General features: G+C 42.6%; 3 protein-coding genes across 5 annotated transcripts; 2 read left to right on the top strand and 1 right to left on the bottom strand.

Annotated features, from left to right (window-relative positions):
• Positions 1-235: 235 nt before the first annotated feature.
• On the top strand, positions 236-3,811 carry mitfa (melanocyte inducing transcription factor a; the record flags this gene model as incomplete). 3 transcript variants are annotated; one of them, XM_079748757.1, is made up of 9 exons in its annotated part: positions 236-268; positions 896-1,108; positions 1,248-1,343; positions 1,445-1,541; positions 1,724-1,807; positions 2,191-2,247; positions 2,525-2,600; positions 2,854-3,001; positions 3,422-3,811. In XM_079748757.1, 9 exons carry the CDS (start codon positions 236-238, stop codon positions 3,809-3,811), a joined length of 1,194 nt encoding a protein of 397 aa, XP_079604883.1. The 3 variants fall into 3 exon arrangements, with proteins under 3 accessions (XP_079604883.1, XP_079604882.1, XP_079604881.1); XM_079748756.1 differs by having other exon boundaries at positions 1,715-1,807; XM_079748755.1 differs by having other exon boundaries at positions 896-1,132.
• A 3,148-nt stretch (positions 3,812-6,959) lies between these two features.
• eevs (2-epi-5-epi-valiolone synthase) lies at positions 6,960-10,399 on the bottom strand (the record flags this gene model as incomplete). The annotated part of the gene is made up of 5 exons (XM_079747375.1): positions 6,960-7,051; positions 7,477-7,729; positions 8,083-8,325; positions 8,435-9,068; positions 10,251-10,399. 5 exons carry the CDS (start codon positions 10,397-10,399, stop codon positions 6,960-6,962), a joined length of 1,371 nt encoding a protein of 456 aa, XP_079603501.1.
• A 258-nt stretch (positions 10,400-10,657) lies between these two features.
• LOC307083600 (uncharacterized protein) lies at positions 10,658-22,884 on the top strand (the record flags this gene model as incomplete). The annotated part of the gene is made up of 11 exons (XM_079747533.1): positions 10,658-10,732; positions 12,746-12,935; positions 13,075-13,166; positions 13,258-13,490; positions 13,934-14,170; positions 14,327-14,401; positions 15,000-15,216; positions 15,890-16,098; positions 16,824-16,896; positions 20,562-20,679; positions 22,689-22,884. The coding sequence occupies exons 1-11, from the start codon at positions 10,717-10,719 to the stop codon at positions 22,882-22,884; spliced, it is 1,656 nt and encodes a 551-aa protein (XP_079603659.1). The 5' UTR covers positions 10,658-10,716.
• Positions 22,885-26,504: the final 3,620 nt, after the last annotated feature.

Below are 26,504 nucleotides of genomic sequence, written 5' to 3'. Positions count from 1 at the left end.
TAGCTGGAACAACAAAACAGTGGGAGGATGAGTTTAACCATCCTCCTCCCTACTCATAACTTGCATAACTAATGAGCCTTAACTCCATGATAAATTAAGCAGCACCAATGACTCCTCTTATTTGCACATGCTAACTGGTTGACGGCTCATTCAAATAACATCGCAAAAGGACTATTTTCCGCAATTTGTTCTAAAAAGTAAAAGATTTAAACACAAATAATTATATACAATAATTATGTTGGAGATGCTTGAATACAACCATTATCAGGTAAGATTGTTCGCTGATGATGAATAGATGAGACAATGATGATTACTGAGCATAATGGTGTTTTGCTGCTTTTGGTCTTATATTTAACTTTTTAAGTGAGCAACTAAGTTGAGCTCTGTTTATTTTTATGCTACATTGAAGTTGTTGCTGAAGTTCAGATATAATAGTCTAATATGGATTCAAATGTGTTTGCAATAGTATTGGGATGAGCTTGAGATCCAATTACATTCTGTTCCATTTTAAGTATGGTTTGAATTTTCACATATGTTTACTGATTTCCAAATTGCATTGTTAAAATAAGCAATATTCTATGATTGTATTATCATATTGTTCAACTTTATATATATTTAAAGACAAAGTTCAAAGCAATGTATATATATAACTGGATTATTTTAATAATGAACTTTCTAAGATTCTTTATGAAGAACGGATTCTGATTCTGTCAATACATCTATACAATTTCTCTTTTTTTGTTGCATTGATGATAGAGATATCTGAGAGATTCTTCTCAGGGATCTTAAGTCATTTAAAAAGCCCTACATGATTGGATCCATGAAACGAAACAAGAAACCTTTCTATTTGAAACTATTTCCTCTTTGTCCTTAATAGTTCTTCTGACTTTTCTAGGTGCCGTCCCACCTGGAGAGCCCAACTAAGTACCAGATCCAGCAGGCCCAGAGGCAACAGGTGAGGCAGTATCTCTCCTCCACCCTCGGTGGAAAAACGGGTAGCCAGTGCCCTAGCCAAACCCCGGAACGGGGCATGCCCCCTGGGCCAGCCAGCAGTGCCCCCAACAGCCCCATGGCCCTACTTACTCTCAGCTCCAACTGTGAGAAAGAGGTACAACTGCCACTAGACCCAAGAGTTATACGATTTTCCACTTAATCATGCACTGAACATGGCATTTCTTTTAAGATAATTTCATCTTTTTTTTCATTAATGTTTGCATCATTAATTAAATGGACTATTCTTTTTATAGATGGACGATGTTATTGACGATATTATTAGCTTAGAAACAAGTTATAATGAGGATATCCTCGGCCTTATGGATTCTGGAGTCCAGATTTTGAACACGGTAATTCGGTTATGTTCCTTATTCGAAACATTGGGCAATACCTCCAACATATCCTAAAGATATTTCTGCAATACACTTTTATTGATTATGTTTGTGTGTAGCTCCCAGTGTCTGGCAACCTTCTGGACATGTATAGCAGCCAAGGAATCAACAACTCATGCTCTTCCAGTATGTCCAACATTAAAAGGGAATACACAGGTGAAATACCATTTCTGCACTAATTAAAAGTCCATAGTGAAGACCTAGGACATATTTGCCAATGAGCATTTTATTTAAAACGGAACAATGAGATATGATTTAAACCGCCACTTAACCCATTTTTCCTTATCGGAATGCAAACAGTAGTATTAAACATGTTATGTTCCAAATAGTTGGTCCAGGCCCTGGCATGATGCACATGCTGGAGAAGCCTGGGCCATGCAGCCAGTATGAAAACTACCAAAGGCAAGAAGGCTATCCAGTAGGTAAGCAAAGAACACAGAATAAAGGATATGTTTGTCTTTATTTCTCAGACTATATGAAAGCTATTATCATTTTGAATAAAGAAACCTTTGTAATTCCGCATCAAACTGTGCACAATATGAGCCAGCACGACAGTGGTTTGAATTGAAATAACAAAAAGTTAAGAAACTATTCCATATTTTCCTACTCTAATCCACAAAGTAACGGTTATGAAAACGGCACTAGAAGGCACACAAATTACGACAAAGTATGTTTTATGTCATCTCATTATCTCCTTATTACCCAATACAGTTCCACAAACTAGAGTCATGTAAATGGTGGTGTATACATTTTAGGATTTACAAGACTTCTGGTTATGAGCCCTAAGTAAATTTGTATTTCACAGAGGCTGAGGTACGAGCTCTGGCAAAGGAGAGACAGAAGAAGGACAACCATAACCTTAGTAAGTTTGAAAAAATAAAATCTGTTTTTGTTGATTATAGCAAATGTGTTGTATGACAGCTTTAGTTCATATTTACACATTGTTTCAATTGTTTGGCCAGCCATTATGTATGTCTAATGGGAACCTTAAACAACAGTGTTTTGCATTGCATCAGTTTAGCACTGTCGTGGACACTTTATTAAGGAAAAATTAAGGATTTTCTTAAAATATATGTACATTCTATAATCTAGCATATTAACAGCAATAACAATGTTATTTTTATTAATTCAATTTACAGTTGAACGCAGGCGGCGGTTTAATATCAACGATAGGATCAAAGAATTGGGAACATTAATTCCTAAGTCAAATGACCCGTAAGTATAAATATTAATCAACCACCATGTGCCATATGTAATCCAGTCTTTCTCTCTTGTCTGCATGCATGTCTGTCTGTCTATATACCCAGTCAATCATTATCCAATCACTTTACTTTTAAACACTTCTCACCTAAAAGTCCATAGAGTGTAATCAGGGTAACTGGCCCCCTGTGGCGGTCCAGACAGAGATGTCGTCATGCTGCTCAGCTGACTCCACACTGAGGGACCATTTCTTCTCTGTTACCCCCAGGGACATGCGCTGGAATAAGGGAACTATTCTCAAAGCCTCAGTCGACTACATTCGTAAGCTGCAACGGGAGCAGCAGCGTGCCAAAGAGCTGGAGTTAAGACAGAGGAGGCTGGAGCATGCTAACCGCCACCTGATGCTACGCATTCAGGTCTGTTAACTCTCGAAAACAAGACAAAAAACACTGGGCCTACATGTTTCACTTAGCAGTCACCATAGGAACCAAACGGTGGAATTAGACCACACAGACTGCAGTGTCTAATTAGCTCTGGTTTGTTCCATATGAGGTCACCAAGCACCAAATTGAGACGAAGATAAAACATTGAGGCTTTTAACTATTGCAAAAACTACGTTCTAGTGGTTAGGTTGAGTCCCAGCTGATAGGGTTTTGGGTTAAATCAAAATGCAAGCATGCTCATTATGTCACCATATATGAAAGAAATAATCATATTTTGAATACAACCTTCTGTTAAATTACTTAATTGTAAGAGTTTGAGATTCATGTTTAACTCTTCAATGGGCTGGGCTTTCAACAGCTTTTTCTTAAATTAATGTTGCCATGTTGGTTTAGGAGTTGGAAATGCAGGCCCGAGCTCATGGTCTCGCAGTGGTGACGTCCCCATCCTCCCTGTGCACCTCGGAGCTGATGGCCAGAGCCATCAAACAAGAACCCCTGCTGGGCGGCGAGTGCCCCTCCGACCTATACCAGCATAGCCCCACCCCCGACATGTCCCCGCCCACCACGCTGGACCTGAACAACGGCACCATATCCTTCGACCCGATTCATTCAGATTCTGGAGATCCTTACCGCGCCTCCAAATCGGCCAACGCGAAGGACAGCAGCCTGTCGTCAGTCGCTCCGAGCGAGACGCTGCTGTCCTCCGGTTCCCCGGACCACTCCGACAGCAGCAGCCGCCGCAGCTCCAGCTCTAGCATGGACGAGAAGGAGAACGGCTGTTAGTGTGGATGGCCAACGGTTCACCTCGCTTAACTTAGCGACATGGAGGACGCGTTGTTATCTGTCAAAGTATTTCGAAGTATTCAAAAACGGCCGAGTGGCTATCGAAATGTTGTCAGCCATTCTCCGCAGGACAGTTGCTTTTTTTTAAAATCTATAGCTGGATTTTAATCTTTATCTTAAAAGTAATGTAGGCTAACATGAAAAGTAGCCAACATTACGTTGGGACAGTGTGTCCCTGTGTGTTTCGTTATGCTGTTCCTGCTTGTGTCTTCCGTCTACGCGGTTAATGAAACATGATTACAGGTGGAAGAGCAGATGTTGTGAGCGCGTCGCCCATATAAAGCTTTGGATCAATGTGTGGTTCACTTTTATAAATCCAGGTTAAACAAAGGGATTACGTTTAACTTGTAGGCTACTCTATGTGGCAATAGGCCTCTGTTCATGGACTAAATAGCTTTAGTCCACTAACATTAAAGGTCCAGTGTGTAGAATTGAGGGGCCTGTAGCGAACCTGACTTGGCAGAAATGGAATATAACATTCATAAGTAAGTGTCTAATCCTTTGAAAATAAGAATTATTTTGTTTTCTTTACCTACTTTTGAGGTCTTTATATCTACTTTGGGTGCGGGTCCTCTTTCATGGAGGCATCCATGGAAGCCATTGTTCTATTGTTGCCCAGAACAGACAAACTGCAATTATTACCTTTGTTGTATAGGAGCCTTATAAAAACCAATATTGTATCTGAAATGCTCAGCATAGCGTTATGATATATATTTATACATTTACTGTCTAAAAAATTGACAGTTCATAAATCTATCAAAGAACGTCATCACTTTAGACTCGGCTACTCGATGTTGATAATTCTGGTAGTAGGTCTACGTACTGTCTGGAACCTTAATAAAGGCCACCGGACCAGGCACACTGGACCTTTAACTGATATTGTTCCATTGTGATAAGAAGTATTCTACAAAAAGTATGTCGACTTCTGTTTAAAATTGTAATGCTTAGACCCAGGATGTTTTTGTCAAAAAAACAAACGCTTACCAGAAATTGGGTTTTGGTTTTCAAAGGTTTAAAGCAACATCAATAGACCGTAATGATGATTATTTTTCATTTGAATGAAAATTAATTTTTTACAATATTTATATAAACACATTTTTGTTAATTTCTGTGATTGTTATTTATAATGCTCAATTCTTATTTGTTATTGTAAGATTCTCATATGGTAATACGTTTGAAAAACAGACAGATCCAAGAATTATCTAAAGGCAATTATAAAATATATTTATATTTAGTATGCCTATATAGTTATGTAACCCACTTTTTTTTTTAATTTCCTAATGCCCTTTACTGAACTATTGAACCATAGATAAGACTCCATAGATAAGACTCAAGATTCATGATAAGATCATGAATCTTTATTTTCAAAGATTCATGATTGCTGCTAATTCAAAAACACAATACTTGGATCATTGTGTTTTTGCTGGCATTATGGCTACTAGAAGAACAAGTTTAATTTGTTAACATGTTTTTAGACGTTGGCTATAATAGATCCCCTATTATATTCCCTTATAACATTTCTTTTGAATTACCTCTAGGGGGCATCCAATAATATGGCAATACATTTTACACATTTTTCATTTCCTAAACTTGAACATTTTATAAAAGATTAGAAAATAGATATATTTCACAATATATTTCAAGAAACAAGCGTTAACGTTCATATTTAAAATAATCTGATACCGTGAAGAAAAGGTTTGCTCAGAAAACATGGAACATTTTGCAAATAAAGAAAGTACAAAGGTAAAGCTTTATTGCAAATACATGAAATTGTGAAATACTAAACATTACATATTCATGGGAAGGTAATTGGTTGCAGTGATTTCCAACTAAAGTTGATAAAAACTTACTGTTGCGAGCAGACCGGGAATGACCAGATGGGAGCCCGGGAAAAAGCAGTTTGAAACTCTTGTGCCCCATAAACCGCATGACCCTGAGCCTTTATTTAAACACACCACACAGACATGAAACACATCCTATCCCGCACAACCACGACTGCCTCGGTTGCTTCCGCTGACCCTCCCAGAATCCCATGCGGCATTTGGACAAGGTGACGACAGCCGTGTTTGCCACAATTATCTGGCACTATTAAAAATACATTATGATGATCCCAGGCATTTCCATGGTACAATATAATAATTGCTTTTATGAAACCTTAAGTCATTGTGGCCCACTTTTAGTTTGTCCCCAGAAACAACAAAATACTTTAAATTCTCGACCAGAGTGTCCCTTATAATTGTACAGGCCTGGCAGGCCCGCCAAACATGTATTTTAAAAAGAAAGACGCACAATTTAATAATAATGGTAATAAAAAAAATAATGCAGCGTTATCTTGACCCGATAGTGCTATTGCTAACAGAGTCTCACATTTATCTCCAAAACAACAAATCTTAGTCTAAAGAATGTAAATCTCGCCCTTCTCGCCTTGGCTTACCCGCATGTCAAAACAAAATGCTTTTCATACGTCAAGCCTGATAAACAATAAAGTGTACCCGCACGTTTAAAACTGTTTACATCAGCCGTGATGAGAATATGCACTATATTCCTATAATAATCGCACCGGTGAAAAAAACGGACAGTATAACTTACATAGGCTAGTGAAGACGATCTTATGCACCTTTCAACATGATATCCTATGTATTTAGAGGATTCAATTAAACTTGAATCTTCTTAAACTTGAGTCTTACTTTGTGTTCATAATTAAGCTAATGGCTGTTGGCGGTAGGGGGATTATGATGAGGGGCTGTTTTGGAGATGTAAGTTTCCCTGTTTAACAACTAAAACAGGCTATCACCCTTTTCGTAGAAAGTTGGTATCCAAAAAGCCAGAGTTGCGATACTGCACATTGTCAAGCAACCTATATTCCCGTACCTAACTACAAGTAAACACTGGCTTGTAAATTACTATGACAGAGATACCCAAATGAGATTGGGTAAACTGATATATTCGTGATTAAAAAAAATCGATGTTGGTTCGAATAAAATTAATTTCTTCTCTTCGCCAAACGTGCACATCGTTAGTTTATTTTATTTTACGGTGCATAGCACCGGGCCTGTAAACAATTCTAGGGGAAACACTGACGAGGTAATCAGATCAGAGTCTTTGACGATGTACCCAGCTCATCGCACCATTTCTTGAAAGCTTTGCAGAGGACTTCATCCATCGTGTCGTTAAATATATCTGCAATATGAGAGCAACAAGTAAAGACGGTTATTACAACAAAGTACAATTCTTTAAAAGCCTTAGGATACTTTATATCTAAAATATGTTTTCTTTGAGATTGCATATTCATTACATTTTGACATCTTAAACACCATCTCATTTGACAACTTTCAAAAGCGGGCCCTCCAACTCCTTGCTAATCCTTCGACTACACACCAACATCCTGATACTCTGAGGCCCATACTATCACATTGGGCTCTTGTGCACATGATACATCCGCTCAAGGGCGTAGGAACCGGGGGGGACGGAGGGGACGTGTCCCCTCCAACATCGTAGACAGGCGCATTTGTCCCACCTAAAAATTATACCGGATCTGTCAGGTTTCCGATATGTGTCCCCCCCAATGTTAAACTCATTCCTACGCCCCTGCATCCGCTACTCACCCGCGTGACCCAGGCCGATGGGCAGAGGCATTCTGGCCAGGCCTCCCGAGTGCTTGAGCCTGTTCTGGAATGACCTATTCACCATCTCCATGGTAAGGTCCGGATGCCACACGGGGAGCTCCAGGCCCTCCATGCAGCCGATAATCCTTAGCTTGTCGTCCTCCGTCAAGAGCCCGCGCTCCCTGGACACGTACACCATGTAGGACATGTCAATGTTCACCGCCTCTCCGTGCAACAGCGTTGGGAGAACTTCCTACAGAGGACATAAGAGAGGACCTTAAATAGACAGAGTAGATGTGTGCCTAAGAACACATCACAAAACATAAATAGGTGTTTCAATGGGCAATGGGCTTTCTATCTGAAGGCTCGACTGAACAAAGTGGACGAGAAGATGCACATTTCTAAGCAATCTTGCCATTGGCAATATATCGCCGGAGAAACCATGATCGTGTGTCTGTCATACATGAGCCTGGTTTCAATGTTTTTTTCAATGCAGCAACAGCATGTTTAACATTGTCTATTTGCTGTAGTAGTAGTGGTGTAGATGGAGATATTGTGGTGGAGATGGAAGAGAAAGAGTGGCCTGTTATGAACAGGCATCTTTACCATCTCCAGCTCAGGACTGATGAGGTGGCCAAAGTCCACCAGGCGGTTCAGGTCGTCCTCCCAGAGGTTAGGTGCTAGCTCCTCCAGCATGCTCTTGATGGCCATGCGGCTGGACGTCACTGCAGCCTTCCCGTGTTTGCCTCCATATTTACCACTGCCCTCTGACTGAAACTTGGTATCCAGCAGGAACGGACCATGTGTCTCCAGCAGCTCGAAAAGCTCTCTGTGCTTCATCAGGGCCATCTGGAAAGAAGCAAAGGGAAGGAAATATTCGAGAGGTCTTACTAGATACGTGCTAGGATAACTGGTATAAATTTATGGTTCCAGGTGTCGGCTTCCAGGTTTCCCATACCTTCAACATTTCCGCCAGCCCATTGGAGATCTGACGGCGACTGATGGTTTGGAAGAAGGATCGGTCCAGGAAGGTGGCCACCGGCGGAACATAGGAGCCCAGCTTGTTCTTACAGCTCGCAAAGTTCACCCCCGTCTTGGCGCCCACGCTGGCGTCCACGTACGACAGCAGCGTGGTCGGCACTCGGATGTATGGCGTGCGCCTCCGGTATAGCGAGGCGGCCAGCCCCACGATGTCCAGACACACGCCGCCACCGATGGCGATGATGGGCTCTCCGTGTCGGTCCAGCGAAAACTTATGGACCTCGTCAAGGATCTTCATGACCAGCTCCATGGACTTGTTCTCCTCTGTGGTGGGAAGCGGTAGGATGCTGTAGACCACGTGGCGGGCCTCGAAGTAGTCGCGCAACTTGGCGGCGTAGAGGTTGTACACCACCTGATCCATGACCACGAACCTTCGCAGTGGCTTGGGGTTGTTCCTCAGCTCCTCCAGCTGACGTGGGTCTCTGATGTGACCAAGCAGGAGGGTGTCGTTGCTGGGGTCCAGCAGTCCCTGGGTCTCCACCACTTGGTAGGTGAAGACGATGGGACTGACCACCGTCCAGCTGCTGCCCCTCTCTGTCACGCTCTCAAAGCTTTCATACAAGACACAGAATTCAAGTAGAGGGAATTGAAAACAATCTTTGTTTATACCCTCAAGTCATATTTTTGACACCATAATCAACCATGGTGATCACGAAAGACAACATCGCCAATGTCTTTCTAGTGAGGTTTCAAATTGTTGAAGAACAATTCGAAACCTCGCTAGAAAGACATTCAGTCGATGTTGTCTTTAAAAGGGAAATCGTGTACCACGAGGACAAACATTGTCCTTAAAAAAGTTTGTCAGCCTTTCAAAACAATATTATTACCAAAACCAGATTATCTCAAAAAAGGAAAATGCTAACTGCTTCACAGCAGCTGTCATATCATACCAATTTGTAGCCTTATCAGTGAAACGCCTCTGAAGTCTCTCTATCACTGCAGGTTTGGTCATCTTATGTGAATACTATGTGTAATGATATGGAACTGAGCTCTGTGTCGAGCTCTGAGACCGGCCACTGTTTAATTTCATAGAAAGCCTGTAAAAACATTTTAACCTATCGCAGTGCTGCTAAAAGTGCACTACGATAGGTAAACATACAAACACACACACACACACACACACACAGTAAGTAAGTAAGAACAGTTTAACTCCTTGTGCCGCCTTGAGTACCACCTACGCAAACCTGTTTGGCGATACCTAGAATTTAACGAAGCACACACACGCGCACACACACACACACACCCACACCCACACCCACACCCACACACACACACACACACACACACACACACACACACACACACACACACACACACACACACACACACGATGATTAGCCTTGCTCATGCATGCTCATTAGGTGGAGGAGAACGGGATGTGCTCACGCAACAGTTCTCCCTACAAACGGATTCACCATCAGGTTTTGTAATCCGTGCGCTGACACCCATTTTGAAGTCTTCCACTTTTTCCATTAATGCCATGCATGGAAACCATTGTGCAAGTTTCTAATCGGAAACTTGTGTGTATTTAACTGGTCCACTAAACGGTCCTCAACTATTCGTACGGGTTTCGACAGCGAGATTTCTTATGTTGGACAACGCGAAAATAATAAGACAATTATATAAAATAAAATAATACATCTATTGAATTACGTTTGTTTTATTTATAAATTATCAACAGAAGCCTACCTGACACAGCATCAATACCAATTAGTACCAACTGTTATACTCACATTTTGGCAGCAGACACGTTGCCTCTGCTGCGGTTTGAGCATGTTCCCATTTTACACCTCCACGTATTGTCAACTCGCAGTAGACTGAACTCAGTCTTTGACTCTGTGCTACCATTGACTGCATCTCCCAGATTATGAGTCTTCCCCATAATTTCGATGAATGAGCAATTTACTGGATATAAGGGGTTAACAATCTATATAGCTGACAAAGAATTGGCAAGACGTTGGAGCCGCTGTATTTATACAAGGGTGTGGGTTGGGAGGAGCGTTTTCTTTACAGGTCGTCGAAAGATAACGCCATCCAGGAATAACATAAGTTTTTCAGATTTTTTGGAGGTTACGAAAGCCAAGCACATGCCACGTGACTTTAGTTTTACACAACGCTAACCTCACTTGCGCTTACTGTTTTTCGGTTCACTCCTGTGGCCACTAATTGTCACTTTTGTCCCAACAAATAAACCGCACCATGCAAGGGGTAAAAGGTAAGGAACGCTATGCCTCTAAAGCTCTTTTAAAATGATAGTTTTGATCATTCAATTGTGTTAACTAAATGCATAGTCAATAACGACTATGCATTTAGTTAACATATTTGTGTGAAGATGTGGGTTATGCCTATTCTGTGGTTTCATAATGCATGTATAGTAGTCCTTCTGCAAACTGGATAAAATAGGTAAGTATCGAAAGATTACCTAAACAATTGTGGTACGCCTATAAGCCTTATTACCAAAGTGAGTATCTAATCACTTTTTTAGTACATTATCTTTTCAGATGGACCGTTTGAACTCATACAAATTCAAGGTCATGTCACAAGGACCCCCTTTGTGTATGTTTGAAAAACACACATAAGTCAAGTTGTATTCCTTGCCATGATATTTAAAGAATAAAATGTGAAAAGAATAACACTGTCAGTGACTGTCTTGTATTTAACTCATCGCCCATTGCGTCAAAAATAAACACAATAGCAATAATATTTAATATAAATATATTAATCTTGTTTTCGATAGCTAATTTGTCTTAATTGAAAATAATTAAATAACACTCCCTCTACCCCTTTTTAATTTTGAGCGCACTGCAAGAGCTATTTGCCCACTGCCCTGGCAATTGGAGCCTTCGTCTAATTTTGGGTCTGCTCCCTGTTCAGGGGGTGTCACTGCACGTGATATCTACCTACTTCTGAGTTACGAAAACTTACGCAAATTGATGTTTGATACCACGTGACAAGTTTAGTTTTACACAACGCACTCACACAATGTATTCACTTTGGACATATTTTAGCACCTTCGCGTGGGAACTGTCAATTTTAGACCTCCCAGTTCTGCACTTACATGATGTTTCATACTGCACTTACATGATGTACCCACTTTGAGTTACGAAAGCTTAAGGCAAAGGGAAATTTGATACGTACAACCACTCCCAGTGTACTCACATTCTTCATGTGTTTCAACCTCCACCAGAGTGGGAATAATTGTCACGTTTGGGCATCAGGGGGTTCATACTGCACGTGACATCTACAATTATTTTGAGTTACGTAAGGATTCGTGAATTTACTACAAACCACGTGACTTTAGTTTAAAAAATCACCTACACCCACTGTCGACATGCAAGTGTTTACTCATTGTCACTTTTGGCCGAAAATAACATACCGCACCTTGCAACCAGTTGACGACAACGTGATGATGTTCGTTTACAAAAACATCGCGACTCTTGGAGATGCTTAACTCATCATTTTTGGTAAAATATAAATAATAACTAAAAATATTTATGTATAGACCTATATATTATTATGTTTTAGAAGGCTAATTTGTCTTTGACTATTAAATATAATAAAATATTGATCCCTGTGCCCTTTTTTAATTTTGCACTGCAAAGGCAGTTCCTTACACTGCCCTGGGGGAACTCTGGGTCCTGCTCCCTGTTCTGGGGGTTCATACTGCACGTGACATCGACTGACTTTTTGAGTTACGAAAGTGATATTTGATACATACCACGTGACTTTAGTTTACTTAACACAAAGCGCATCTGTACTCACTTAAGCTATGCGTTTCTACACCTCCACCGTCGCGGACATAGTTGCCTTTATCCGAAAAAAATAGTAAACCGCACCATGCAAGCAGTTAAAGGTAAGGGATGTTATATGACTTTGATGGTCTTTATAGTGATCGTTTGATAATAAAATTGTGTCAACTAACAACTTGACAACATTTTTGTGTAAATGAAACTAATGGGTCGGTTGGATCTTTTGAAGTTAAGAGATGAGTTGGTCTGACCGAGTGAGCCAGCATGGCAACGTGCGATCAGTTGTTGTGAAAAAAATAATATTTTATTTTATTATGTCATTATGTCATTATACACAGGAAACAAAATATGTACAGCTGTTTCAGCAAACCTTAAGCCTATAATTACGTTTTTAGTCGCTTACCGGTTAGTAAAGGCCTATTCAGACAAGCTGCAATATATCGTTTACTTTTGCAAATTGTAATATAACTCTTCCACAGTTTCAGACACACCAATGGAATTCCTGGTGGAGTACCTAACGAGAGCCCAGGAGATATGTGGCGGAATGGCTCAGATGCCGGCGGAGCTGAAGGATAACCTGGGGAAGGCTTTAGAATTAGCCAGTGGCCTAGACCACTACTTGGAGGGAATGACCTCAAAGGAAAGTGAACAGCTAGCAGAACTTAACGCGTAGGTCCTGGTTTTATTTTACTCACTTTTTTCAATTATGCATACATTTTTATTGAACATTTAATGATTAATCCCGGACGACAAATGTGAAATTCCAAAGTAATTGTACATTTATGAATGCACAATTGTGCAATCACAGGGAAACAGTCTCACACGACTGGGATCAAGCATACAAGGATGGGAAGACTATGTTTTGCCTGCCAAAGGAGTGCATTACTGGCCATGTAGAAGGTTTGTCCCATGGTTATATATGCAGATGTTGATGACTGAAATCCAAATCTGAATGCGCCATTGTGAATCTTGTCCCATGTGTGTTCCACAGGCCAGACTCTGAAGATGTTGGTGCGTATGAGTAAAGCCCGGAGGGTTCTGGAGGTAGGGATGTTCACAGGCTATGGAGCTCTGTCCATGGCCGAGGGGCTTCCCCAGGACGGACGGCTAGTAGCCTGTGAGCTGGAACCCTACCTGAAGGAGTTTTCCCAGCCTTTTTTTGACAAGTCTCCTCACGGCAAGAAGATAACTGTGAAAACTGGCCCGGCCATGGATACCCTGAAGGTAAACATGTGTAGTATAGTTGTAAGTTTAGTTGTGGGGAAATCCCATGAAAGCTATATTTCTTAAAACACCTTTAGAGACGTGTTAATATTTACATTTACAATATGGGTCCTAACCAGAAATCACACTGAAATAGCTAATGATAAAATAGCATTATTTCATGTCACCAGTGAAATAATGATCTGAAAACTAAAGTGACACTTTGTTTTTGCGGATTGGTGCTTGTTTTGTCGTCAATGGTTGATAAATCAAAGTTGTTTTCCCCTTCACATCCTTTGTTTGAGTGTACTGCTATATCAAAGCTGCCCACAGCAGCTCATACTCCACAGTTCATAATACTGCTGTCTCAAAACTCTGCTGCGTGTTGGTTTGAAGATAAGTGGCAAGGAGCTCAAGGATTCCGATGGCTTGTTGTTCAAGTCTGTCGTCCATTTTATCTCCAGGACTTGGCGGATGCAGGAGAGCAGTTTGACATGGTATTCATTGACGCAGACAAAAACAACTACATAAATTACTACAACTTCATCCTTGATAACGCTCTGCTGCGTCTGGATGGGGTGATCTGCGTGGACAACTCTCTGTTCAAGGGGAGGGTTTATCTCCGAGATGTCGAGGACGAGAACGCCAAGGCCCTGCGACGGTTCAACCAGTTTGTTCATGATGATCCACGCGTTGAGCAGGTGCGTACATCTGTGTGTTTGTCTGTGTCTGTGAAAAATAGTCACAGTATCTGGCTTTGGAGCAAAGCGTGTAAGACCTATTGATTAAATAGCAGCGTTGTTGTTCTGTGTGGGATATGAGAACTAAAAACATTGATGTCTTATTGTATCATTCAGGTCATCGTGCCCCTCAGAGATGGTCTCAGCATCATCCGTCTGGTTCCCATGGCTACTGCCTCCACCCTCCAACAGGTACGATACCTTCAGTTGTTAATTAGACTGATATTCTTTCATTTAAGGTTATTTTGGAAATTCATGTATATTTCTTATTTATTATTTTACTAAGAAGCTATTAGGATGGGGGCAAAATGTAGGAGAGATGCATTTTTAAGTTGTTAATGTAAATAGTGCCTTTTGCCCACTATCAAATTATATCATTTTATTGTTGGATGCAATGTCCTACATGCCTGTTTTGATTCTCTCTTGGTAATACAAAAATGTCTAAATTATGATTTTAGTCAAGGTCATTCTTCTTGAAATGGAGAGGACGACCCCATATGCCAACAGGCTCACAAATGCAGACAAGCTCAAAAAAGTGTTTCAAATCAACGTCATGTACACAACTAGGAAATGACTTCACCTATCCACTTCTGGAAGCTCCATCCACTCGTCCTTATTAGTTTCTTTGGTATAATATTTCTGTCTGAGGCTTTCTAAGCCGTCTCCCCCAGAAGTTTTGCTATTATCTAGTAGGTCAACCCTTGCCCCTACCCTTGACTTGATGACAAACGACTAAGCTTGATGTTCATTTCAGAGTGTTTAACTTCTAGGGTATCTGTCTGCGTCCTAGAGCCCGATAACAGACGACGTGGTGTTCAGGGGTGTGGACGGAGTCTCGGTCCTGGGCCGCATGCGTCTGGACGGTAAGGTGGCCTACGTGACGGGCGCCGGCCAGGGCATCGGCAGGGGGTTCGCCCACGCCCTGGGAGAGGCGGGCGCCAAGGTGGCGGTGGTGGACATCGACGAGGCGAAGGCCAAGAGTGTCGTGGAGGAGCTCACTCTCAAAGGTCAGGGGTCTTGGTACTCTGTGCTGCAGTACTATAACTACATTAAATGTTTGGGATAGTTTGTGTGTAAAAAAATTATGATTTAAATGTATATTATATTATATTATATCGATATTTTCATATCGAAATACAACTTATTATCTGTCCTATTGATAGTTGGCACAATCTGACTGTAGTACACTGCTTTGGGGTTAACTACATCGATTTGTAGGATTTCAACTGAGTAAGTGTCATTTTGGTCCTGGTTCGGGGTCAAACATTATAAGATGGTTAAATGATATCGTCGATGACAAAGGTTGATGATATACTTTAGATGTCTGTAGTCCATAATAATTATACAAAGAGACTTTTTGCAGGATTGGGACCAAATGCAGAGAGGGAGAGAGAGAGGTCCTGTTGCAATTATGATGCAGCTGAGACGCATGGGGATAACTTTTAACTGAAAGCCCTGCTGTTTTTCTCTTTAGCCACAAGATGGCAGCATATTAAAGGCCAAAGATTCAAGCACATTTTCGGCCTGTCAGTTTTAGTTTCAGCTGTGTTATAAATATAACAGTAATTCATTTGCAGTAAAAAAAAAAGTATCATAAAATGTATTATGAAACACAATTTCAACTGTTACTTGATGCATTCTTAATAATAACAATAATGAAATAAAAACAATAATTCACAGGAATCCGTAGCATTCCGATTGTAGCTGACATCAGTGAGTCAGAAGACGTCCAGAGGATGGTGGACACGGTGGTCTCCAAGTGGGGGACGATCCACATCGCCTGCAACAACGCTGGCATCAACATGAACTCTGCCAGTGAGGACACCACCCTGTCAGAGTGGGACAAGACCTTCAACGTCAACCTCAGGGGGACCTTCATGTGCTGCCAGGTGGGTACTTAATACAGCGGGACTGGGCCCAAATAGGTTAGTCTAGTGGTTAGGGGGTCAGCTCATAGGTTCTTCTGGGTCTTCCAGTCTTCAGGCAGTTGAACTACTGGTATTCTAAGTGCGAGATGCCCTGCCTTCTACCGGCTCCTAGATGACCCGTCTCTGAGTATTGAAGGCACTTTGTATAAAGACATCTGGTAACCGAATGTGGCTGTTCATCAGTAACCTCAGTAGTTGTTCTCCAACTACACAAGCTGCCAACCCTTCCCTCCCAGCGAAGGGGGCAGGGTGGTCCTCTGTAGGGCTGGGGCGGATGACTCCCAGACAAAAGGTTCCGGATTGATTCCCAAAATGTCTTCAGTCCTATCCCTGACCAAGAGGCCAAATCTCTACTCCTTTGTGACCTGTATCTATATTCACTTTTAAGGTGGACGAAGCATCACCTAAATGACAAAATAATAAATAATAGTTAAAAATGTTCCGGATGGATTCACTTCAATAAATATGGTTCCTGAGCAACACCATAAATCAAGGAGAAGAAATTAGGTTTTCATGCCAGTCAAGGTCATAGCATTGCCAAATTAGAAAATACTACTCTATCGCTAGGTGTGTACACCGGGGTGTTGGCGATCCGTCTCCATTGTGTCTTGGCTAGGATACGACTCCTCAACCGTAACGGTGTTCAAACGTGTAGCGCTTCACCCCTGAATGTTTACCCTCCCCAGGCTGCAGGTCGTGTGATGCTGAAGCAAGGATACGGCAAGATCATAAACACAGCCTCCATGGCAAGTCTAATAGGTGAGCGATGAATCAACCCTATACACACGCACGCACCCACGTACGTACGTACGTTATGCTTGGAGCTCTTACAGGTTTGAAACTAAATCCTGGCACAGACAGGAAGTAAAGTAAGTAAACATTGAATGTCTAGTCGCCACATTGCCATCATTGAGTTGTACGCTAAAACTAAATGTAGGGATGACGACAGTGGAAAACAACACATCTTTCAGATGCCTGGAGTACCTGAGTTGACTACTTGGGAACTTGGGGGGGAAAACCCTCACAATAGGATTACACTCTCTCTCTCTCTCTCTCTCTCTCTCTCTCTCTCTCTCTCTCTCTCTCTCTCTCTCTCTCTCTCTCTCTCTCTCTCTCTCTCTCTCTCTCTCTCTCTCTCTCTCTCTCTCTCTCTCTCTCTCTCTCTCTCTCTCTCTCTCTCTCTCACACAATGTGTTGTGATTGCGTCTCACCGATGCAACTTTGCATCATAATAAACATCCTCTCTCCGCGCGGAGGCTTCTGGAAGGATGCGGAAAGGCAAGCTGAGGTCCAAGACGGAGGGGAGGAGAGGGGAAAGGAGGGGTTCCTGTGAGCTGGGCTGAACCTGGGCATGTGCCAGTGGCCACGTCTGATGGCGGAAGATGGGCTTTATGCTAGCAAACCGCGGGTCTCAGAAAGTAAAATAAAAACCCTTGTTCTGCTTCTCCAAAGAAAGGTCTCTTCAGTCTAGGGTCTACACTATGACTTGTTTGCAGATCTTTTTAGAGAGAGAGAGAGAGAGAGAGAGAGAGAGAGAGAGAGAGAGAGAGAGAGAGGTTACAAGACCTTTTCTGCCTACGTTTGTGAAAGACTTCCAGGGTGAGCGTATGAAGATCTAGCGAGGCGACCTCCTCCGTGCCATCTGGGTCTGCCCCACTGCAGGAGGAGCCGTACTGGACATCCCACGCATGCTGCTAAAGAGGCCGGCGGTGTGTAGGAACAAGTGATCAATTGCTCGCATTACGCGCTGTCCTTCAGGATTGCACTTTATTGGTCCGGGCATCTGTTATAATATTGTCATAATGTGTAATCAGATGGGACCTGTTGTGGCCAAATGGCGTCTCCCATTTTCCCCTCCCCAGCTAAAAAAGTGGGCAATTAAAATGCGCAATGACAGCTTTTTGTCCATCTGCCGAATTGTGTGTGTGTGTGTGTGTGTGTGTGTGTGTGTGTGTGTGTGAGAGAGAGTGTGTTCGCTCGCCACTACTTCAGAATGCCACCAGTGACAGATGAACAACAAATTTCCCAATTTATATTGTCACCCCCCAGAACATTCTCTCCACAGTGTGTGGGGCGGACAGGTGGGAGTCTATTGAGCCTCTCAGTTAAAGTTATCCCCATGCGTCTCAGCTGCATCATAATTGCAACAGGACCTCTCTCTCCCCCTCTCTGCTTTTGGTTACAATCCAAGGTTGATGTATCATTTTGACTCTGGCCGGCTTCCTACATAGAGACATGGTTGATAAAGAGCATGTTTTCTCTCTGTTGAAAACGGGGCAATAGGCTGAATATTAAAGAGGGCTTTTGAAGGAGTTTACCCTCTGCCTCCCTTTCTCCCTCTCAGTCTCTCTGGGGGATTACCGCTCTTCAAGATGGAGAAAACATCAATGTGGGTTTATTTGAAGGATGAAGGCTTTTTCTGAATGGTATTTGGGAGCCATATCATGGGGTCTCGCATGGGGATTAGCGATGTTAGGCATTTTGAGCTATGTTTCCTGTTCTGATAAATCGGATTTTGCCTTCAATCTGTGTCTTAAGTCCTGGGCTCTGCTCCTTCTTGCGAACTCTTAGAGGATGGAGTCCTCTGCCCTTTTATCTAGCCCTGCCTGGCCCATCCAGGGTCTTCCTTGCCTGGCACTAGCCCAGCCAGGGTCTGCCTGGCCCAGCCAGGGTCTTCCTAGCCTGGCACTAACCCAGCTAGGGTCTGCCTAGCCCAGCCAGGTTCTTCCTAGCCCAGCCAGTGTCTGCCTAGCCTGGTACTGGCCCCGCCAGAGTCGGCATACCTTGGTACATGACCAGCCAGGGTCTGCCTACTTTGGTACATTCCCCTGGTATTGGACCAGCAGTTCTCTGAAGCCAGCCCTCTGACCTGCTTTCTGCCCTTTGCTCCCACACCATCCTTCTACGATATTCAGGGCTGCATATGGACTGGGATCTGGCCATACACGGTGCATCCCAATATATTGGTCACGATTCAATTACATTAGACCTGCCTTTGATAGAGGGGACATATCCCTGTACCTCCCTTAACATTTTATTATGTTTTTATTTGAGTATTGATTTAGTATTTCAGATTAAGATAAATTCAACAGATAAATACTGCCATAATATTTCTGAATTAGAAACATATATTACATTACAGTAATATAATGAGTGAAGTTAAAGTCGCAATGTCTAAGATGGTTTAGTCTACCCCCTGGTAGACTTTCAGAATTAAACAAAAACAGTGATTGTCCATTCTTACTGGCTGTAAACGTGACGTGAACTAGCGTAGCCCAGCTGGCTGGGTGGGGTGAGTGTGAGGTGTTTTGGGAGTGTTCTGGTAACCAATTTTTAATTTGTAGAATATATCAGTTATAGGATGTGATTTTATTGAGAATATTAGCGAAATCACTATTGAACTAAATGAAGTAAACATATGTCGAGGTTAGTTTACTACGAACCAGTTGAAATGTTACACAGTGCGACTTCAGAAACGCAAAGTTTGTTGTTAATCATAACAATAGTCCTCTTCCACCCGTTTGCATCATTACCCTCCCCTTTTGGCAAACCAGTCCCACCAACCAGCACGGCTGGTTGGTGTTAATATCCTCACCAGACCCCCCTCCCTCCTCTCTTTCTTAATGTGAGCGATGTGTACAGGATGCAGAGTCCTGGCTCTCCAGGAGCCCACCTCCATGCAGCTGGCTGGCATTCATCATCCCAGCCTCTGTACTGCTCTCATTTGGCAGTGCGGTCGCCCGGGTGAAGGGGTTAACTACTAAAGTTGTATGTAACTTGGAGCTTTCCGTGCCATGATTAATCAACTGGCACCGAGCGAAGGCCCTGTCCTGGCATCCCATGCAGCGTGCGGCATCTGTGATGGTCAGGGCAAACAAATGGCGTCCCGCCTTTGTTGCCCGGCGCCACGCATAACCGGACATTAGAAGCAATTAATTTTACACGGGTCCGGCGAAAGAGAACTGCAGGGGCCCCCCCTCGGCGGCTTTGGAATGAACGGCCCCCGTGGTACCGTCCTGCTAGGAGCCAACAATATACACAACGTGTTTCCTAATGGCTCTCTCACTTATGGAACCTAGTTTAGTGGTTGTTTGCCGTCTTTATTGTATATTCATGATGCTCTAAGTGATTGTCTGGAGACAGATTGCAATTGTTAATCTTGAGGTGTAAGAAGTAATTTGGAATATATGCAGTTCTACCATTGATTATAAAGACCTTTTTTACTATTTTGTAATTAAGCCGACCATAAATCAACATTGGATCTTCTTTGGATACATGTCCTTTATGAGCAGGTAGGGTTGAGGCTTTCCCCCAGAACCTTTCTGCTCGGAGCCAAACACACTAACCACTGTTAAGTTACCCCTATCCTCTTATGCACATTTTGTCATTTCCTACGTGTTCTCTGTCTCCGTCTCCCCACGCAGTACCCCACCCCCAGAAGCAGCTGTCCTACAATGCCTCCAAGGCAGGAGTGGTGAAGCTGACGCAGACACTGGGCACCGAGTGGATCGACAGAGGCGTCAACGTCAACTGCATCTCACCGTACGTGCCGCTCTCTCTAGGCCTAATGTTTACAATCGACTATTCCCTCAGTCATTTAGAGAACGCTTCGCCCAAAGAGACCTTCAGTGAATCATTGTAGATGCATGTCATTAAGGAGCAGGTTGGTCTGGGGGTCTTTGGCCTCTTGCTCAAGGATGCCTACAGGTAGAGTGCATACATTAGGGTTCAAACCCAGAGTCTTAAGCTATTCTGAACTATTCTTCAATCTCTCTTCTATTTTAACCGAGGAATAAAAAGTGTCCACTTTCTTTTGGAGTGCGGTAACAGCTGGGGCGACCAGAGAAAGCGATGATTATTGTATTTGTTTTTCTGTGTTAAAAGAAAATGCGGGGGCCCTGTTGTGTGGCGAGGGATGGACTCGTTTAAGCCCTAACACAATGCATCAGTGCTTAATTAGATGACGTCTTGAGGGATGAATCAAGCAAACACTTGCTCTAATTGTTCTATTCAATTACAAAATCTAATTAGCATCCTCACTCGGAGTGTTGCTACAACAATGGCGCCTTGTTTGTGTCTGTCTGTCTGTGAAGCTGAGCAGAGGGAAGACAAGAAGAGTGCGTGTGTGCGTGCGTGTGTGCGTGTGTGTGTGTGAATGAATGTGGGTGTTTTTTTTCTTTTTTTTTGTGTCGTGTGTGTCTCTGTGTGTGGGTGTTAAGTGGAGCATCTTCTAGCCCCCCTGCCATCCCTGAGCACCTCTACGCAGCACCTCCAGGCTGCACCGGTCCACCCCAGAACAAAGCGCCCGCTCTCATGCCACGCTCAGCATTATTTATCGCCAGCTTGTTTGCTAATTCTAATTTGCAAAGAAGCAGTTGTCTCTCCCCCTTCCCCCATACCCCTTCACCCCGCCCCCCCTTCTCCTTTCTAGCGCTCTGTCTCAATGGGCAGCTGATTTCCTTGAAGTGACAGTCGGTAAATATGCATAAAAAAGGGACACAATTAGCGCACGCCCGGTTGACTGCTGGCTGATTCCACTGGCAACTTTAGCCGCCGCGGTGATAAGCCGCATTATCTGGAAAATTGGCTGAGGGAAAACAGCAGCTCTGATTGCCAGGAAAGGTTCCAGATAACAGGACGGGCTGAAGAGAAATATAATTGAGGTGAAATATGTTAACCAAGGTGCCACGTGCACCTTGGCGAGTGCTTATTTTGCCAAATGTTGGAATTCGATATCAAGGCGCGGTGATGTGTTGGCTTTAAAGGATGATTTGGACCGCGAGGCGTTCAGTCACTTTCAGGTCGCTTGTGCCAGGAAGAAGGATGAGGAGTCACATTGAATTAGCTGCCGGCCATGTTGACGTGTTTATTTAAATGCCAGGTCTGTGATCCAGCTAAGTGTCGGGAACATGACTGGTTGAACCAAATGAAAGTCGCATGGGAGACTCAGTTGTAGTCACTTACAGCATCAAAGCTGGTGTAAAAGCACCGGGAGCCATCGTAAGAGCCCAACTGAATAACCCAACAAAAACAAGCACACCTGTTTTTCATTCTTAATAACACTCAGATGTCCACACACACATACACACGCACACACACAATGGTTCCAAGCGGCTTGCTGTCAAGTGAGTTTAAAAACGCACTCGCACAACAATTCCGGGAATTTTAATTATCTTCTTAACCGTGGGCTCCGAAGAAATGTACCTTACATACGGCTCAATTCTCAGTGGCTCATCCTGAGACATGCCAGTCAATAGAAGTGCCACCGGAGGCCCCAAAGGCAAAAGAAACGCAACCCCCACTCCCCCAAAAAAACATCATCACAGATGCTACGCCATGGCCTCTCCTTTCAGACGATAATTGGGTTTATTTTTGTCACCAAACCGGTGGCTCTGAGACACCACTGTCACTTCTGACTTCTGAAGTGTGATGCCTTCTGATTTAACTGTTGTTTTTTCACCCCCTCTCTCTCTCTGTCTCTGTCTCTGTCTCGCTGTCTCTCTCTCCCTCTCTCTCGCCTTTCATTCTCCTCTCGCCGTTTCTTTTTTCAGGGGTATTGTTGACACTCCTCTCATCCACTCAGAGAGTCTGAGGCCCCTGGTGCAGCGCTGGCTGTCAGACGTCCCCGCTGGAAGGCTGGCGCAAGTGACAGACCTTCAAGCAGCACTGGTCTACTTGGCATGTGACGCGTCCAACTACATGACAGGGCATAACTTAGTCATAGAGGGTGGGCAAAGTCTGTGGTAGAGAGAGGCAGAGGGAGTGTGAGCAGGAGGGAAAGAGGTGCGTCGGGGTAAAGAGAGGAAATAAAGAGAAGAGAAACTTTGGTTGCACTCCAGGGAATTGGCTTAAGACCATATCATCTTTATTTTCAGAGTTTTGCACGCACGGTTCGAAATATTTCCTCAGGATTATTTTCTCATGAACTTCTTGGATGACATGATTATTTTTTCAGCAATTGAGCTGCAGATCCATTTATTCAGATCACTGCCACCCAATTTGTTATTCTCCTTCCGTAGATTTTTTCAGCGGGCTTAATGTGACAGTCGGTTCAACAGGAATGGCGTTTTTCTGAATATTGACTTTAAACTGGGGTTGAAAAAGGTACTGTAAAATGGGTCCAATATACTGTAGGTCCAATTTTTGTTATTGTCTGCATATTGTTCACCCAAACTGAACTCTGATGAAACAAGCTGTTAATGACATTCCTAAGCTCCACCAAAATAATCGGTCTATTTGTATTGTAGAATTGTATTAAATTAAATGATATCTCATTTATAAAAATATACACAAATAAATCTTTTCTTGAGTAAAATCTCCTCAAATATTTTATTTTCCAGTCACTGACCTATCCTGGGTGTAACATACATCTCTGTGGAGTTTTGTCCTCATTGTAACTGCACCTTTTTCATGTCTTTCCCCAAAGCCTTGCAATTGGTCCCTCAAGTGGCCCTCAGGAGCGCTGTCTTAATTGCCTGCCATACTGTTTTCCTGCTAGAAAAACAATACTTAAAAGATAGGTTAGGCAAGGACGTGACCCCACTCCCAGCAATTACACCAAAAGGATTGGCCAATTAGCACACTCTCACACACAACGAGACCGTGTTGGTGTTTATGTGGGCAACTTCAGATTCTCACTATTAGTGACTGCCGTCTGATTTGCATAATTGGGGAATTGGTCATTAATGGGAATGGGCAGTGAGAGGATCCTATTAAGATATGGAGAGAGATGTGATCACCTATCATCTAGGCTGTTTATCCTTCACTGTAGCAGGGCAGGATATATACGCTTTTTTTCACAAGAGAATAAATGACAAATTTTCAACCTCAATGATTTTCTAAACTTCACCGGAATACCAGCATAAACATGCGATGCCTTTTTATCTAGAATCAAGTATCATGGGTGGATGTAGTGCCAAACATGAACACTAAGGGGCAGTCTAAAGTCAGGCAGCTCCTTATTCTAAGGACACTAAGTTCCTACGGGAGGTTATGAAGCCCATTATTTGCCATTATTTGAAGGCAATAACACTGGCCAGTGTTGTATGTATATCTAGGGAGATTAAAAAAGGGACAGTTCTCCAATTCTGGAAGGCAAACAGCTGGACATGAGAAATGATCAGGTGGAATTCATAAAAAGTAATGAATAAATACAAATGTACTTTCAATTAAATGTGGTTTGATAGTGGACAGTTACATTTCAAATATATGGAAAATGTAATGATGTCCATCTGTTGCCTTTGCGAGCCAAGAATTCAACGGAATTAATGTTAAGGTTGCCAGTCAGCGTAATGCAAAAGAGAGCACACATGCCAGCCTATCTGATTCTGTAAAAGTATATCAATTTCCTGGTTGATATTATAGGCCTATATTCATTTGCACAAAACCAGCTAAAGCATAACTTCGGATAAACACAGTGAAAATGGAGCCCATTAACGACTGTACAGTTTTTTATTTCCGACTGCTGCCTCTGTGACCTCGTCTGATTGCTAAAGAAAGTCTAAACTAAACTTTAATCTTACATTAGCCTAGTTGGTATTTATGCTAATGTAAGACAGTGTATATATATATATATATGTGTGTGTGTGTGTGTGTGTGTGTGTGTGTGCGTGTGTGTGTGTGTGTGTGTGTGAGACCTACAGCACAGCAGGGGAGTCAGATGGATATATCAAGCTATTGCAGCTGTGGCAGCTTGCAATAGCACAACAAGTCAAGGTGTGGCACCTTGGCTTGTTGTGTGTCAATGTTATGAGGTGTCCTCATTTCAAATAATAGGAAGTACTTTTTTTATTGGCTACTAAGTGTTGGTGTTTCAAAATATTTAAAAATGATCAATTTCATTATTTTTTTAAAGGGAACACTTAGGGAAATACTTACCTGTATTTGACCCCAACGTATTGGTTTAAAACAGCTTATGCCACGCCCACTTGCCAGGCAACAATATGCGACTGCTGGTCAAATATTTTAACAACCATGAAACGAATGTCAGACATTTTTAATTGGATCAACGTGTGGCCGGGTCCAAATGCGCCATCACGACAACGAAAAGGAGGTTTCACTTTGAAATACTTGACCGCTCCATATTTAGTTTAACTGCCGTTTTACAGAGAATGAGGAACTGATGCAGTGGATATATTTGGTTAAACTCCACCCCGCCCCCCCCTCCCACTCCATGAATGTGTTCAAGATCCAAGATCTAAAGTGAATGAAAAACACATTGACCTCACTTTGCTTGAACATTCAAAGAAGTGAATCCATTATTCCAAACTGCCAACCACACTTCCTCGAACGAAAGGTTGCAAATCTGGTGTATTAGCCTACTAGTGAATTTTGGGTGTGTTTACTAAACACAATGCCAAGTGTGACTGTCATGACTTTAATCTATTTGAGTTAACATATGTCAAACAGGTTCTGAATGCATTTTTGCATCCAGAACCAAGTTGATCTACTTTCACCTTGGCTTTTTGTCCCAAATCTTAGGCTGACATTTGTCATATTGGTTGATTGGCAAAGTTGAAAAGTTTCTTCTCGGCTACACTTGAAACGGTTGGTCTGTCATGTTGTGCAGGAGGCCTACACAAAAAGCCTCCCTGAAACATCTTGTCCTAACCTAAAATTGTAACCACTAGCGGTAATCTATGTTGTGAGCTGTAAATCGCCAAGCCTCCCCCCCCCCCCCCAACCGTAAAGCTTGCTTTGTGCGGTATAAGTGATCTTGAATCCATTATTTATGACCCCTATGCTGCAATTGCACTCAATACTGTGGCCCAGTGTACATACCGCTGTTGTGCCAAACAGTTCTTCGAGTAGAAACAAAAAAGCACTTGTGTCCTTGCACTCTGGATCAACTTTGATTAATGTCCCAGTCCCTTTTCGTGGCACGCAACATTTTTACAGCTGCGGCAGTGGTTCAGACTATAGGTCGATACAACAACAACTACTAGAGCATTATGGTGCCAAACGGGCTGCGTCTGGGTGACAGGACCCCGGGGTTTATGGGTGACATTAACATTTGACAATATCAATATGGTTTTATTGATGGATTATGCCGTCCCGTCTTGTATTCCCTCAGATGCTCGAAGATGAAGTGTTACCCTCGATAAATTGATGCTATCGCCAGAAGAAAGATGGAAAAAAAAATGAAAATGACACTTTTCAACCAACGATCATGTTAGGCAGTGTACTTGCATTGCTCCTTCAAGCAATATCTGAAATATTAAGTGTGAATGATTGAATGAAAAAGTAAAGTATAGCTGTACACGTCGTTTCAAATGTTTGTGTTATCAAGCATACGTGAAAAAACAAAGACGTGTGAATCTGTTTTTCGAACAAAAACGTTGGACCAAAAGTCCAATGAAAGGGTTTAC

The sequence above is a fragment of the Pollachius pollachius genome (genome assembly GCF_949987615.1).
Source record: "Pollachius pollachius genome assembly, chromosome: 12".
Taxonomy (NCBI): domain Eukaryota; kingdom Metazoa; phylum Chordata; class Actinopteri; order Gadiformes; family Gadidae; genus Pollachius; species Pollachius pollachius.
This window is presented reverse-complemented; position numbering and strand designations above follow the sequence as displayed.